This window comes from Symphodus melops, assembly GCF_947650265.1.
Source record: "Symphodus melops genome assembly, chromosome: 1".
NCBI lineage: Eukaryota > Metazoa > Chordata > Actinopteri > Labriformes > Labridae > Symphodus > Symphodus melops.
In genome coordinates this window covers 1,084,899-1,101,888 of record NC_136691.1, presented here as the reverse complement: position 1 = coordinate 1,101,888, position 16,990 = coordinate 1,084,899, and the positions used below count along the sequence as shown (strand labels likewise).

The 16,990-nt window shown below is 44.1% G+C and overlaps 2 protein-coding genes across 2 annotated transcripts in view; one reads left to right on the top strand and one right to left on the bottom strand.

Moving 5' to 3' along the window:
• The window catches only part of LOC306824784 (tripartite motif-containing protein 16-like), a 103,020-nt gene extending 92,271 nt beyond the window's left edge, over nucleotides 1–10,749 (bottom strand). Inside the window, exon 1 of the mRNA XM_079345133.1 lies at nucleotides 8,294–10,749. Within this exon, the coding sequence (XP_079201259.1) occupies nucleotides 8,336–10,015 (1,680 nt within the window). The 5' untranslated portion in view covers nucleotides 10,016–10,749 and the 3' untranslated portion in view covers nucleotides 8,294–8,335. The remainder of the gene's footprint in view (nucleotides 1–8,293) is intronic.
• Nucleotides 1–16,990, top strand: part of LOC306832016 (uncharacterized protein) — a gene marked incomplete at both ends in the record, with an annotated part of 36,493 nt that overhangs the window by 17,805 nt on the left and 1,698 nt on the right. Inside the window, 3 exons of the mRNA XM_079356377.1 lie at nucleotides 200–3,062; nucleotides 4,753–5,414; nucleotides 15,353–15,572. Coding sequence (XP_079212503.1) covers nucleotides 200–3,062; nucleotides 4,753–5,414; nucleotides 15,353–15,572 — 3,745 coding nt within the window. The remainder of the gene's footprint in view (nucleotides 1–199; nucleotides 3,063–4,752; nucleotides 5,415–15,352; nucleotides 15,573–16,990) is intronic.

Here is a 16,990-nt window from a genome sequence, read left to right as displayed (position 1 = left end):
GCACTGAGGGAATGCCACTTTCACAATCGTGCTACTTTTATCAAAATGACCAACTCTGCCTCTAAGAAAAACACTAATAAATTTAAGCATGACTGAGCTCTTAGAATCAAACACCAATTTGAACACTGTGTTCTGCAATGGCAATGAAAACCTTTTTTATATATTGCATTAATTGTGTTGTGAATCCGTCTTTTCTCAGTCAAATGAGCCGGAGTCAAACAATGAGTTTGAAGTTTCTCCTGAAGCGCCAGACGCTGATAAACCAGGAGGTGAGGAGGAGGAGGAGAATGCCCTCATCACCGTGTCAGACCCGGCATCTCTGCAGAATCCTGAGATGATGGCAGTGACTGTGGGGATGGCAGAGAGCAGCAATCCTCCCCCAGCCTCCGAGGATATTACTGATGAGTCAGAGGCAATTTATGCGAGTGAGCTCGAGCCATCAAATGAAGACGACGGGGAGGAAGAGGAATTGCCAATCATTACACATGAGATTGAAACCATTCATCACGACAAAACCGGTGAACTTGTGAGACACTACATCCCGACTCCTCCCGGGACTCCCGAGCTGGAGACTGACGCACCGTACGTCAGTTTGTCCCCTAACCTAATATCAGAGGAGGACCTGACACCTGTTGATGAAGACAGCGAGGATCTTCGTCTGAATGTTGTTGCAACAACCACAAATCACTTATTGACTACGGCGTCTGCTGCAGAGGACATGGGACTCATGATCACAACACTCCCAGAAATCACAGGACAGCCACCAACCGAGCGGATTGTGGATCTCGAAGAGGACAAAGAAGTGATTGGAGGAAATTTAGAAGTGTTAGAACCAGAGGAAGAAGACAACCTTTCAAAACTTGAGGAGAAAGAAGTAACTGCAGTTTTACAGGCGGAGGAAGATGAAGTGGCCGAGGTTTCAGAACCAGAGGAAGATGAAGTATCCGAGGTTTCAGAACCAGAGGAAGATGAAGTATCCGAGGTTTCAGAACTAGAGGAAGATGAAGTAGCCGAGGTTTCAGAACCAGAGGAAGATGAAGTAACCGTGGTTTCAGAACCAGAGGAAGATGAAGTGGCCGAGGTTTCAGAACCAGAGGAGAAAGTAGCTGAGGTTTCAGAACTAGAGAAAGATGAAGATGAGGTTTCAGAACCAGAGGAAGAAGAAGTAGCTGAGGTTTCAGAACCAGAGGAAGATGAAGTAGCCGTGGTTTCAGAACCAGAGGAAGATGAAGTAGCCGAGGTTTCAGAACCAGAGGAAGATGAAGTAGCCGTGGTTTCAGAACCAGAGGAAGATGAAGTAGCCGAGGTTTCAGAACCAGAGGAGGAGGAAGTAGCCGAGGTTTCAGAACCAGAGGAGGAGGAAGTAGCCGAGGTTTCAGAACCAGAAGAAGATGAAGTAGCCGAGGTTTCAGAACCAGAAGAAGATGAAGTAGCTGAGGTTTCAGAACCAGAGGAGAAAGTAGCTGAGGTTTTAGAACCAGAGGAAGATGAAGATGTAGATGAGGTTTCAGAATCAGAGGAAGATGAAGTAGCCGAGGTTTCAGAACCAGAGGAAGATGAAGATGTAGAACCTGATGTTTCAGAGACAAAGGAAGATGACGGTTTAGAAGAAGTAGCCGTAGTAGAAGAGTTAGGGGAAGTTTTTGATCCAGAGGAAGAAGTTGCTGAAGAGGAAACAGTAGAACATTTAGAGCCAGAAGAAGAAGAAGAGGTAGCAGAATTTCCAGAAACAGAACAAGCTGAGGTTTCAGAGCCAGAAGACGAGTTTGTGGCCGTGTCAGAACCAAAAGAAATGGAGGAGAGCGAGTTAGATGAGGTCTCGGAGCCAGAAGAATCTGATGAAGTTCTGCAGCCAGTAAAGGAAACAGTTGAAGTGAAAGAAGAACCAAAGGAAGTCATAGTTGAGGTGTCACCTGCAGGTCCAGAACCGGAGGATAAAGCTTCAGAACAAGCTCCAGAAGCAGAAGATGAGTCAAACATTGGTGGGGATGTAGGCGAGGTTCCAGTTCAAGAAGTACAGGTAGTTGATGAAGCCGAACCAGAAGGGACTACAGAAGAACCTTCTGAAGAAGAAGCGCCTGAAGGCACCAAAGAAACAGTACCTGAAGTTCTTGAACTCCAACCAGAGGTAGATGAAGAGGAAGCCATAAAAGTTGCTGAACCTGTAGAAACAGAAGAGGTCGTTGACATCGTAGAACCAAATGTTCAGGTTAAAGAATCAAAGGGGGACATAGATGAGAGTTTCGAAGTACAGGAAGAAGTTGAAGGCGTAGTTGAGGTATTCATACCAACACCTGAACCTGCTCCAGAACATGAAGAGCATGTCCCAGAAGTTACAAAGACAAGTGATGAGATGTCTGAGATTGCTGAAGCCGTGGAAGAACCAGAAAAGGTTTCAGAAACAAGTGAAGAAGAAGTAGAGGTCACTGAAATGGTACCAGCGCCAGGGGAAATAGAAGAACCAGCTGTGGCACATCCAGAGGAGGACACCGTAGGGATTGTGATGCTACTTCCAGAGGAAAATCCAACAGAAGTGGTGGTTGTTTTAGAGGAAGAACAAGAGATCCCACAGGAAGAAACAGAACTAGGGGAGGACTCTGATAATGTGGTGCCACCAGAAGACTTACCGGGGATTTCAGAGCAACAAGAGCCTGAAGAGGAACTTGTTGAAGCCACAGAAGCAAGTCCAGAGGAGGCTATAGTTGAACCAGAACCCGAGGAGAATATTACTGAACCGCCAGCTCAGTCCATTACAATCCTTCAACCGTTGGACAGCGAGGAAGACCTTCACTTTGGAGAAGATACTGTTCAGGTTAATGAAGAGTTTGAGTACCTTCCTCCAGTCACACCTGGCAGCCCACACCCCCACGAGGAAGACAACTTAACCATTGTACCGGTGGACATCCAACCTTCGGAAGAAGACTCAGCTGAACTTGACCACGAGTATACCGTCGTTGACTTCACCGAGGAGGATTCTGACAGTGAAGACACACAAGTGGAGGGGGATTCTGGTCCAACCCCAGAAACATCGAAGAGTGATCAAGGGCTTGAAGAAAGTTCAGGTGAGGAAAAATGCATCTGTTGCTGTGCCGGGCGAGACGTTATTCCCGAGCAAAGGCAGTGAGCTATGTTGATAGCGTTATGCTCTGACATAACAGAAGATAATTCAGTGTTTATGCCTGCATACCTGCTGAAAGCTTATCTCCCTTTTGATTAGTCTGAGTATGTGATTATCACGATACTGGGATCATGATACGATTTAATCAGTGTCAGTAGTTAACCGCCGAGTTACGGTAATCATTACAAACTATGATGTATGGACGCAAGTTTTTACAAATTGCTCTTCTGAGCTCGTTCAGAAGCTGAGGGAAGTTTTGGCTGTTCATGAGTTTCAGTCCGTGTGGGCTGGGGCGCCATACGCTGGTCCTGTGTAGCGAGTAGCAGCTGATCAGGATGCCGTTGCGCCACGTGTAGAGCGAGGCTGGTCATGTTTGCTCTTGAATAGATTGCATATCTCAGGTCTTTTGCTTCCCTTTCCTCAACGTCTTGGTGTTTGCAAAAAATCCATAATGCTGCTTTAACTTCGTTTCAACGTTTGCTGAAAGTGGATACAAACTTTTTCATGCACGTATGCAGTGTAGTGTCGTGTTTCTCCAAAGACCATTTTTGACACTGTCTTGTCTTGGTCTCAGACCGGGCAGACTCTAGATATTTAAATCAAAACCAGTAAAGAACACTGCCAGGCTGTTTTTTTCATTACTGTGATCAGAAGGGAAACAGCTCTTTCTAAAAAAAAATCAACTAACTCATCTGTAGTTAAATTTTCTTCCCGATGTTACGGCCCAAGTGATTATTCTGTGATATTTATGGTCTTGGTCTTCTCTCGGTCTCGCCCTTCCGTGGTCTTTGGTCTTGGTCTTCTCTTGGTTCCGGAGCACTCTGGTTTTTTCGTGGTCATGGTTCGTGTGGTCTTGACGACAACCCTACTGCAAATACATCATGTAGTTAGCTCTAAGCTAACTGTGGGGCAATAAATCAATTGGCAACATTTGTGTTTGATATTGTACGTGGTCCCTTTACAAATAAAAGTTTAAAATAGTTTGGCTTCCACTACTTCTTATTGGGGATTTTTTTGTGAAATGCACCATCAGCAAAGTGTCTTTAAACGTCACCACAGCTTTGCTGCCAAATTGAACGATGTGACATCGGTATCAATGCACTTTCTTGCTATTAATACATAACCATATATATATGTAGTTTATTACTCTCCTGCAGTAGTAGGAACAGTGTTGTCGTCTTGTCAGTTTCCTGCTTACCTCTAATGTCCACTCCCATTTTCAAATAATATGCAAACTCAATCTCAAAGTCTTCCCTCGCTTCCGCCATGTCTGCACGTCCCCTTCTCCAGCTACTGACAAAATCACATCGTGCCCTCTGCTGGTTCAATGAGAGTAATGCAACATGTGTTTTTGTCTCATTAAATTGAGTTGTCCATATTTTTAGTCGTGTTGAGAGGTATCGTTACATCCCAAGTACCACTGTTTCAGATCGTCTCTTCAACATCAGGCTGGATTCAGGATCATGTCAGTCACTGGAGGATTATTTTAAATGGCAAGGAGGTGATTCAAACTAAAATTCAGCTTGAAGCAGTTAGTTTTGTATAATTCTCTAAGCATGCAGGTCTCTGTAGCGTTATGTGAAAATCCTGAGCACCGATGTCTAAAGTTGTCTTTTCTGCCTGACATTTCACAGAGGCGATCGCTCCAGACGAGTCGGAGACATCAGAGGCCGCTGAAGTCACAGAGGAGGCGCCTGAGGAGACACAAGAGAGCGATTCATCCCCAGAAACAGACAGCGGTGTAACAGAACAACCGGTTTCAGACATCTTTACTAATTCTGTCGACGTGGTCGCGCCCATCCCGACTATAGACTCTGGACTTTTTGAGGTAGCAGGGCCCGCTGTAATCCCTGACACTTCTGAGAATGACATCAAAGAGGAGGAGGCAGAGCCAGGGCACAGTGAGCCGGCCGTCGTCATTATTGATGAAGAGTTGGAAATGAAAGGGCTTGAAAGCCAAACCAGCCTGCCTGCAGCATCTGAAGATGCTGTCGACGAGACTGTGAGGGACTTAGCGGAGGAGCTGGATAAAATGGACATACCAACCACAGACGCAAACCAGCTGCTGGAGGAAGGGAGCAGCTTTTTACCTGCGGAAGAGGAGGTCAGCACTGTCAGCATCACCGCCCCGCCCCCGATTAAATACCTGACCACACCGTCTATGACCACGGCAGCTCCGGGCAAAGAGCTGGTAGTGTTCTTCAGCCTGCGCGTCACCAACATGGACTTCTCCGAGGATCTGTTCAACAAGACGTCACCGGAGTACAGAGCCCTGGAGAACCGATTCTTACACCTGGTAAGTCTCCATTAAATGATTAAATACCCATGAAAACATCTATGATTCAAATTGAATAGATGTAGCGCTGCGTCCTCCAGTAGGGGGCCAGGTCGTAACCAGGACAAAGGAACGAGGCACATTGCAGACACAGCAGTGTTCACAACTAGCTTTCTGACTTACTGGCCAAGGTAGCTGGTAGATGAAAACATTCACCAGCCACCGATAGCCCCACAGACGCTCTAAATCTTGTCGCAGCGACTGTGGGTTCATATCCGATCTTGGCACTTTGCTGCATGTCATTCCTCCTGCTCTCTCCTCCAAACATTCCCTGTTTCTCTTCAGCTGTCCAAGGTCAAAAAGGCCCCAAACACAACTTCACTTCCCCTCATGAAAGGGCTGGACTGGGATCCCTCATGTGTACTAAAACCTTTTATTTAAGGGTTTAACGAGTAGTAACGGTTAGTTGAAAGTTAGTTCTGTTTTGCAGTCGTGGAAACTTTTTCATTTATCTTTGAAGGCAATTTTAACTGTAAGGTACTCAATGATTTTATCACTCCAGCTCCATAAATGTCTCACATTAGACACCTTTTAGAAACAGAGCTTTGAAGATGTACTCAAAGAAGTGAACTTCTTGACATTTAGACAATGAAGAAGATTCATTTGGTTGTGTGTGACCGTTCTCTTTGAGTTTCATTACGACTTCTTCTGCATTTACTCTTCCGTGACTATTCTTGTGCCCCTTTCACTTTGCATCGGGTGAGGAGGGCAAAGGATTATGGGATGTTTGGCAAGTAGGCAAAGGCAAAGGGGAGGGACAAAAGCTGATCTTCAGTAAACAATATTCAAATATGCGTAATGTAAAAAGCGTAATCTGCCATTTGATTGGTTTTGGACAGGAAAATCTCTTTCCCCCATCATTCAAAGCAGAAACAACATGGCGGCTTCTTTGTAACATAAAAATACCTTTTAATACATAAACAGTTGAAATCTAATTTTTGAAAGCATTGAGTGTAGTTTCTGAACCTTGACGGGTTTGGTGCCGTGGTCCACTCCGACGAGAAGCAATATCAAGCGAGGTCTTGTCGACTGCAGCACGTCCGCTCCGTTAGTGAGGGAACACACGGGGATGGATGCAGTTTTAATCTGTTAACCCTCTTCTGTTTATGTTCGGAGGTTTGTCTTCACATGGACAGCTTTATTGAAAGACATTTTATTGATACTTTTTTTAAGGACTCACCTGAGACCTCATCCTGGATCAATACTCAGATAGCTATTATTCATCATTAAAACATTTGTATTAGGACGATCCCAGTGGCCACTATTAAGAGGCTGCAGCGCCAATAAGATACCCCCAGATGTGAATATTAAATCATTCAGAATGAGTCAGCATCCCCAACCCTGATAGCCCCTAAAACCGCCCCTCCAATAACATCAATACTGCTGTATTCCTCTGAGCTCCAGAACACGTTCTGAACATGATTAGAGCGCTGCATGAAAACAAGGCTGAATAAAAATCAATCAGAACACATTTGTTCTCTTCTAACTTGGATGAATCTACCAATTATCCAACATTCAGACAAATGCGTTGCTGTAAAGAGCGTACGCTGCTCCATTAGAGGACGATTCTGACACGATTCTTGAGAAACCGCAGATACAAAGCCAGTTTGCATCAACGCTCTTTAAAGGTTTCATCTCCTCTTCTTCAGGTGACATCAGTGTCCTCGCTCCTCTTCATCATGTGTGTGAAGTGTGTTGTTGTAAATCCACTCTGATCCTGTATTTGATCATGTCTATAAACCCCTCTATTTCAGCCCTGCTCAGAACAGGCTGTTTCTGTGTCTGTAGCTTTAAATATGTAAATGAGCTGTGTCTGACCACGCCCCCTCTCTGGAAGGACTCGGGTGTACTCGCTGCTTTCTGGCTCCATGTCCTATTGTTTACGGTGAGAAGGCAGACTCAGAGGGCTGAACCTTATTGTGAATAACTCTGATCCTTCATCCAATCAAAACTGATGAGTCATCAAAACATTCAAAAAACAGGCTGTTTGAATGGGTGTGTATGTGACTTCCTGTGTGTCTGCAGCCAGCCTCTAGTGGACACTCCAGGAACTGCAGGATTTTAAACTTCAGCGTCAGCTTCATTTTGTTGTGGTGGAGGATTCTATCCATCCATCGTTCTAAACAAACGTATGTGAGAAAGAAGTTTTTGGTTCTTCAGTGATGAAACAGCTGCAGGACAAGTCATGAAGAAGAACAACAGGAGTCCATTAACAGCCAATCATCTGTTTATTGATCCCAGTTTGATTTTCACTCCATGTTTTCCTCTTTTAATCACCAACATGTTTCCCTGTGCTTATATAACACATCACACACTCACACACACACACACACAACTAAAAGACATGTAAACACCCAGGCAGCAAAGATGATCAGAGTATAAGAGCAGGACAACGTTTCAAACATTTGGACTATAAGAGCAAAAAGACCAACTCTTCAACATTTAAAGATTATAATATGTACAAGTTTTACTCGAAAACATCAACACTCATCACCATCTTATATATATATATATATATATATATATATATATATATATATATATATATATATATATATATACATATATATATCAGAGACAGAGAAATCCTTATATAGTTGTCGTGGTCTTTGTCTTTTGTCCACAGATTTTTTCTGATCACCAGAGTCTATTTATTTTATTTTATTAACTATTAATCCCTTGAGTGAAATTCAGCTTCACACACACACACACACACACACACACACACACACACACACACACACACACACACACACACACACACACACACACACACACACACACACACACACACACACACACACACACACACACACACACACACACACACACACACACACACACAAATAATTAAATCTGCTGTCCCTGACATGACTGAATGTCTATTTCAGTTTACACAACTCAGCAGAGGATCTACCATAAAACCCGAGTCCAGCATGTAGAGGCTGAGTGAATGTGGTCTGGACTCTGTGGAGGAGAGTCATGGTTTTAGAGATGCTGTAGAAGGACAGAATACCTGCTCTGTGATCCAGGTACACTCCTACTCTGTAGGACTGAGGACCTGAGAGAGGAGTCTCAACTTTGTTGTGATAAAAGTCATAACTGTTGTTGGAACAAAGTAACATCCAAGATTTGTCATTAAATCCAAACGTACACTCATTCCCTGCTCTGCTGATATTCTTGTATGTGACTGCTACAGAAACTAATCCTCTCCTCTCCACCTCCCAGTAACAACGTCCAGTCAGACTCTCTTTACTCAGGACCTGAAACCATCCAGTGAATCTGTCTGGGTGACTAGAATAAGACTGGGTCTGATCTGTTAATGTTGCTTTTCTGTTCCCATCAGATAATAACAGCTCTGTGTTTACTGTGTTTGGATCCAGTGTGATGTCACATGAATGTTTTAAGAACTCAGCTCTGGTCTTGGGCTCTGGTTCTGGTTCTGGTTCTGGTCCTGAAAGTAAAACATCCACTTCAGTCAGTGTCTGTGAGACGTTTGTCCATTTGTCTGTCAGGACGTCCTGTAGTTTATCTCTGACTTCTGACACAGCTGCCGTCACGTCCTCAAAGTACCTGAGAGGACGGATCTTGATGCTGGATGAGTGTGTAGATTCACTGAGTGCTGACACTGAGGGGTAGTCCTGTAGAAACTGGATGTGGTCCTGTGTGTGTGACAGCTTCTCCATCTCAGCGTCTTTCCTCTTCAGCTCAGTGATCTCCTGCTCCAGCTTCTCCTGACGCTCTCTGACTCGACTCACTTCAGTTTGCTGCTGGGATCTGACCTGCTGCGTCACATCAGAGAGTCTTTTCTCCATGAGACGGATCAGCTCAGTGAACATCTTCTCACTGTTCCTCACTGTTTTATCAGCAGAGCCATTGATAGCCTCCACCTGCTGTTGGAGCAGCTTCACATCTTTCTCTCCGTCCTGGATTCTCTGCTGGGTGTTTAGTCGACTCACCTCGAGCTCTCTCTGCTTCTCGCTCCTTTCTGCTTCAGCTGAGACTGTGTCATGACCTTTGTGTTGGTCCACAGAGCAGAGATAACAGATAGACTGCTGATCAGTGCGACAGAACATCTTCATCACCTCATCATGACGAGAGCACACGTTCTCCTGGAGCTTCTTGGACGGCTCCACCAGCTTGTGTTTCTTAAAGACAGCTGCTTCATAATGAGGCTGGAGGTGATTCTGACAGTAAGAGGCCAGACACTGCAGACAGGACTTACAGGCTTTCAGTTTCCTCCCGGTGCAGACATCACAGGCCACGTCTTCAGATCCAGCATAGCAGTGATCAGCAGGAGCAGCTTGGAGTCCAGTCTTCTTCAGCTTCTCCACTAAATCTGCCAACATGGTGTTTTTCTTCAGGACAGGCCTCGGTATGAATTCCTCTCTGCACTGAGGACAGGTATAGACTGCCTTATAATCCTCTGCATCCCAGTGTCCTTTAATACAGTTCATGCAGTAGCTGTGTCCACAGGTAAGAGTCCTCGGATCCTTCAGGAGATCCAGACAGATGGAACAAGAGATGGATTCCCGGTCCAGCTGAACTCCTTTCTGCGCCATTTCTCCTCTCTGTAACAACGACTGTGTGGGATTCACTTCCTCATAACTGAAACAAGTTTCACCTGTTATGCACTAAGCATGTGACTGTGCATGTGACTGTGCAGCTCTTATTGGTTACACCCAACTATAAACTGTAGATCTGAAGGGGAGGGAACCAGGAAATGAGGACAGGGTGCAGCAGGCTGTGTGTGAGAGCAGGAAGAAGAGGGAGGGCTGATCAAACTACGACTCATTACAGGAAGAGGAGCAACGCTGAAAGATTCAACTTAGTTTCCTCGTTTTCAGAGAAGCCTCGGTTAAAAGCTGCTCCACATTTAAGAAGAAAAAGTTTGAGGGAATAAAAACGTCTGACTTCTCTCTTTAGATCATGGCTCCATATTCTTCAACTTCTGTTTCATTGTCTTTGTCTGTTTAATCCTCATTCAGTGGTAGATTATCTGTAAAGTGTTTAAAGGTCACATGACCTCCTCCTCCTCTTCAGGTGAAATCAGTGTCCTCGCTCCTCTTCATCGTGTGTGTGAAGTGTGTTGTTGTAAATCCACTCTGATCCTGTATTTGATCATGTCTATAAACCCCTCTATTTCAGCCCTGCTCAGAACAGGCTGTTTCTGTGTCTGTAGCTTTAAATATGTAAATGAGCTGTGTCTGACCACGCCCCCTCTCTGGAAGGGCTCGGGTGTACTCGCTGCTTTCTGGCTCCATGTCCTATTGTTTACGGTGAGAAGGCAGACTCAGAGGGGTGTAGTTTTGGAGGCTGCTGTGTAAAGTGATCATTTAATGACATTTACACACCGCTGACGAAGCAGAGGGAGCAACTTGGGATTAAATGTCTTCTCCAAGGACACATTGGACATGTGGCTGTCAGGATCGAACCCCTGACTGACTCTACCACTGAGCGTCAGCTACCCGATATATCAAGTCACCTACATTTTGTATATCAACCCGCACTAGGCAACTTTGGACAAATGAACAGAACAAACCAGAGAGAAAAAGTCTTTGGATTTGACGCAGTGCAGAGCTGGACAGAAGGAGCGTAAACGTGTTTATGTCCCTCCAGATGAACACTTTGATTTTGGTTTCATGCATATTTACAGAATCCCCAGAGGAATCATTTCAGTACAAAAATAATAATGAAACAAATCACTGATGATCAGAGGCAACATCTGGCAGAATGCAGTCTGTTTAGAGTGACTTTAAAGGACCTAAAGAGAAGGGAGATGTATTTACAGCTGGAGTCAACCCACAACTTTACCTTCACGCAGGATGCTATGCACAGAGGCTGTACATCGGGTTCGAATCTAACCCGTGGCTGTTTTCCAGTACGTCATATCCTACTCTCTCTTTCTCTCCACTCTGATCCTGTATTTGATCATGTCTATAAACCCCTCTATTTCAGCCCTGCTCAGAACAGGCTGTTTCTGTGTCTGTAGCTTTAAATATGTAAATGAGCTGTGTCTGACCACGCCCCCTCTCTGGAAGGGCTCGGGTGTACTCGCTGCTTTCTGGCTCCATGTCCTATTGTTTACGGTGAGAAGCCGTCTGCAGGAACAGATGAGTGACATCACTCAGGCTTCGTCCAGTAAGAAGAGTCTTTTTAATAACTCTGCTACCTTTTCAAAAAAAGAACCAACCGCGGTTACAAGTTGCACTGTCACCCTACTCCAGGTTAGCTGTTAGCTTAGCACTCAAAGGAGTTCACCCTATGGGCTTCTGGCACTGAATGTTTTGCACCAGTTTCAAACGTTTCTGATAACAAGTCTTCTTATTGTTGAGATTGAGTTGACCAAATCCAAAATGTCCTCTCCACATGACGGGGGCCTCATCTGACAGGACTCGCTCATGTTGCCCTGCTGAACACTGGTTGGAGGGCTCCCAAACGGATATCAGCCCAGGGCCCCAACAGACGCTAGAATCCCCACTGAGCCCCTCACCAGGACGACGTCTTGCTCATGGGCACGAGGATCACAAGAGGAGCATGAATCTCCAGCTTTAAAGTGGCCTCCTCTCAGTCATCTGTGTCCTCAGGATGCCGATAACAAATGAATGCAGGCAGTGATTAGCACATGAATAGAATATACCAGCTCAGGCCTATATATGCCTCTCAATCCTTTGGAGAGCCTCATCTTCTGAATAGATTTTACTATTCATCCACTGATGGTTTTGTTAACTGCATCAATAGAAGTCATTATGTATGGCCGTATGGGAGACAGAGAAACAAAAGTGTTGAGCGTTCAGATATTTGGGTTTTAATTGTACGCTTTGCAGAGATGTGGCACCGGAGGGCTTTTGAAGAGAGAGAGAGTAAATGAGTCAAACTTGATTTAGAAAGTCTAATTTGTTTATGTGCTGTTTACTCGGAGTTTAAAAACTCTCTAGAAAGAAGCGAACTTGATGACAGAAGAAATAAAGGGAGGGAGCTGATGGCTAAAACAAAGTGAGGCGTCGTTAGTCATCTCTGCGAGCAGCGTGCCGCTTTACTGCATCTCTTCAGTAAACAACATAATCACATCAGGAGCAGTCAGGAACACTTATGGATGCATTCAGGGCCGCTGGAACTTATTGTGGTTACAATACATTTATAATATATATACATTTACATGTTTAAACATAATTACATAGATGAAGATTCACCTCGTCATTGTCTCACACTCTTCAGGGACACACAGCCAGGGACACACACACACACACACACACACACACACACACACACACACACACAATACATGCACTGTTACTTTAACTTCACAATAACACTTTAACAATGCAACAGGTTTGATCAGCTGGCATCAGCATGAGTCACTGCACCTGTCACACACACACACACCACTCCTTTTACACACACACACACACACACACACACACACCACTCCTTTTACACACACACACACACACACACACACACACACACACACACACACACACCACTCTATGAGCTCCAACATCCTTTTACACACAGCACAAAGAAATCACCTCAGACAATCTAAGCACGTTATTGATCAGCTCTCCACATTCATAACACAAACACAAATTACACTTTTCTCCATCTCCAACCTTTAAAAACAAATCACGAGGAAATGATCGCCAAATATTTACACGTCATTAAACAGTTCTCCAAATCCATCACGCACACGATCAAAATCACACTCTCAAAACCCACCGCATTGTAAAAACACAAGTGTGACGTAACACTGCATAGATATGAAGGTGCACGGCGGCACTTTGATCTTACTTTGAGCTGCAGACAGCTTGTCCTGGTTACAGGTGTCCACATGTCCAGGTGCGCTCTGGGGTCGTGGAGATAAAGTCTCTAACGAGGGAACGGGTATCCAGGGAGCTCATAACATGTGTGTGGGCATACATCACTTAAAGGTGTGTGAGTCTGTTCTGGGTCATGGTGCCGTCAGAAGACGTCAGGCTGAGAAGGTGTGCTCAGGTGAGGCCACAGAGACGGAACTCAGTCAGTGTTTCTGTCTCTGAAGACATGTCTCTTGTTTATTACTGGAGCTCAGTCCAACATGATGCTTCATCTTGAGCGAGCGGGGAACCTTTTCACTTCACTCAGCGTCTGTCTGCAGCCACGAGCCTACCTGACGTAGACAACGTCACTTCCGCCAACTTGTTGATTAGGCCTAAAAATAATTAAATAAAAAACCAACATACAGACGTCATAGCCTACGTGTGTCAAAATCTTTTCCCAGAAGAGTCATAAGGAATTTATAAATTGTGCAAAAATATTTTTAATATATTTAAAAAAAAATAAAAAATCTCCCCTCGCCAGTAGGGGGTGCTGTAGCGCCTCAAACTAACTTTTAGGCAAATCTCGTGTCAGTCAGGAGGTACAGCCTTCAGTTTTAAACACTGGAGAGTGCAGCTTGATTATAACACAGGCTGATGTTTGAAGGTGAAGATGGACGTATATTCGCTTAACTTGTTTAGGTGAATACAAACCATTAAGGTGTCAATTTAATGATGATCATGGTTTGAGATAAAAGTTAGTTTTTTTGTTTTGTAGCAACTTTCAAGTGAAGATTCAGACACAAAAAACTGGACAATAACCCATTGAGGTTAAAAAAAAAAATACTATAATGTGAAACAAATGAGACTATAAAAAGAAAATTAAATAAAAACGGGCCAATAATGCTTCCCGGTGGGACACTGTTTTAAATGCAATCTTGAAGCCAATTGGCTAATCTCCAACAGCAATTCATCCTCCCCTGGTAACAACCAATCTTCTGCACCTTCTGATACCTAAGATAACCTAACAGTAGTCAGCTGTCACCTCCAGCGTTAAAAAGAACAAGGAAGCCAATGCTGAAGTGCAAAATACTGCAGTTCAAGGGGTGTCCACTCGAGGCAGGCTGCAAAGGACAAGTAATCCATCCCGTTAGGTCCAATATTCAGATGTTCTTAAATGCTCTCATCCTGTGTAAGGTGACCTTGGGTGGCTTGAAAGGCGAGAGACATCGCTTCTTTACTGGTTAAAACTGTAGGAGTGGGAGATTTGTCCACCAGGACTCACACACACACATTTATGTTGATGTGGAACATGTGGCACATCCTTCCTCTAAACTAAAACATAAATCAGTCTACTGTTTGTATTCAGGTGTTTATTGGAGCATCTGACTGTCGTTGACTTTCTATTTTAAATAACACATAAAAAAGCAGCTTTTACAGCCGTGATTTAGTTGTTTATTTGAAAACACGCCGTTCATCTCCTCGACCACACCAACAGTAAAATCGTCTCTGACATCCAGCTCAAGGAGGATTTACTCAACCAATAAGGTGATTATTTCCTCCAAAGCAGCTTTCCCCTGTGCAGATTTTCACATGATTTAAACTCTTCTGCTGTCTTTAAAGCCGGACTATAAACAAGTAAATTGGATGTAAATCAGGAAATTTCCGCTTGAAGAGCTGTACACCGTTAAACATGTTGATTTGTCATCTGCTCGGGATGTTTGCAGCAGGAGAGGAGTCAGGTTGTTTCACACTCAGACTCTTTATTCATGATTAGATAATTTATTTGCCCCGACTTTGAATTGAACGTTTTGTTTTTTTTGCCTGCAGTGGTTTTGTTTTTGGCAGTTCACTATCTTTGTCAAGGTTACAACTTGTGATAAATTTGAGTTTCTTTCTAATGTCTTTCTCCAGCGAGGGAGTTCATGGATAACAGATGAGGCGATTTGACAAATGAAAGCGCGCAAATTAATCCATTCATATCAAATAAAGTGTCTGCATATTTAACAGCTTCATTCCTCGAACAGACTCTCCGCCTCCTTCGTGACCTTTTCAAACTTTCAGGGCTCAAACTGAAACGCCTGTTTCTGTGTTTGTCCACAGCTGCTGCCGTACCTGCAGGCCAACCTGACGGGCTTCATGGATCTGGAGATCCTAAACTTCAGGAAGGGCAGCGTGGTCGTCAACAGCAGGATGAAGTTTGCCAAGACGGTGCCGTACAACGTCACGGAGGCCGTGCACTGCGTTCTGGAGGAGTTCTGCTCCGCCGCCTACAGAAACATGCACATCCAGATCGACACGGGCTCGCTGGACGTAGAACCAGGTAAAGTGATCTTTGTGACACTCAGTATCTACCTCCTGGAGTTTATACTTTTAAACGAGGTCACTAAACTTAGACGAGATCTACACCCGTGCTGTAGCGAGCAGAGCGACACAGCGGTGCAGAAACTCATCGATGTATTCCTGATTTTACCGCAGTGGTTAAACCTGAGCACACATGCTAACAAACATGGAGTCATTAAAGGAAGAACGTGCCACTGTTTGATCCAGTAGGTGTCGCCCTTGAGCTCCAGCATGAAACCAAAACAAACTGCTGTTTGGCCACGCCTCCTCCATGTTGAAGCCTCCACTCGTGTTTGCACGAAGGAGTCAAATGCAAGCAACGTGCCGCTTAAACTGTTGTGTTAGCAGGCTAATGTTAGCACGCTTCATTTAGCTTGTAGCTTCACCTGTAAACAGAGTTCTACTAATCATAAGAGACCACGGGGGTCCATAAACCCTCGACAATTCAATTCAAAAAACTTTATTTGTCCACGGGGGGCAATTCAAAGACACACAGAGCAGCAAATAAACGACACTACAGCTATACTAAAATTGGATTAAAAAAAATAAAGCGTCAAAATGTAAATACAAAATGTAAATTAATGTCTTTTAATGACATTTTTGTGAAAATGAACTTCTGTGTTCAAATGTCAGCTGACGTTTTCGCTCCTCTGAGACTTACAGCCGGCAGTCAAAGTTCCCAGCTGATCTTTGAATGCCTTTAGGTTCTCACATTCATGTTCCAGCAGCAGCCCAGGGACGATGTCTTTTTATGTGTGTGATAAAACACAAGGCCGCGTCTCATAATAAGTCCCATTGTTGTATCAGCCGCAGTGATATTCTCTGCAGATGAGATGCAGGCGGCGAGGGCAGAGATCACAAACACATTGAAATAGACTCAGTAATTAGGTCTATATGTCAAATCTACCAATACACAGTGGGATTGTATTGAGCACTGTAGGGCCTAAATAATAGAGAGGAGGATGAGAGGAGACGCACTGTTCGGCTCTCGGCTCGCTGAGGATCAACTTTTATGTCATGAAGTCTGCCAAGCTGTGATTTAATACACTCAATACTGTAAAACGTTATTTGCATATACAAGGTTTCCTTCAAAGCGCCTTCATCTTATCCATGTTTGTACATGTAATATTTATAACAAGTGCATTCCCACAACACAAAATACTTCATCTTTAAAAAAAAATCATATTTAATAAAGTGCAGTTCAGTTTATCATAGTTCTGAATCTTTATATTTTAAACTGCATGTTGTTGAGGCTAACGGAACATTACGTTATTCAGGGTTTTCAATTTTAATAATCTCAGCCTTCAACTTCAGTTTGAGGGAAATTCAAGACAGAATGTTCCACATCGTTAAATCATAACTCCAGTGTGTCCTGTGTGAGTGTGTGTGTGAGTCCTG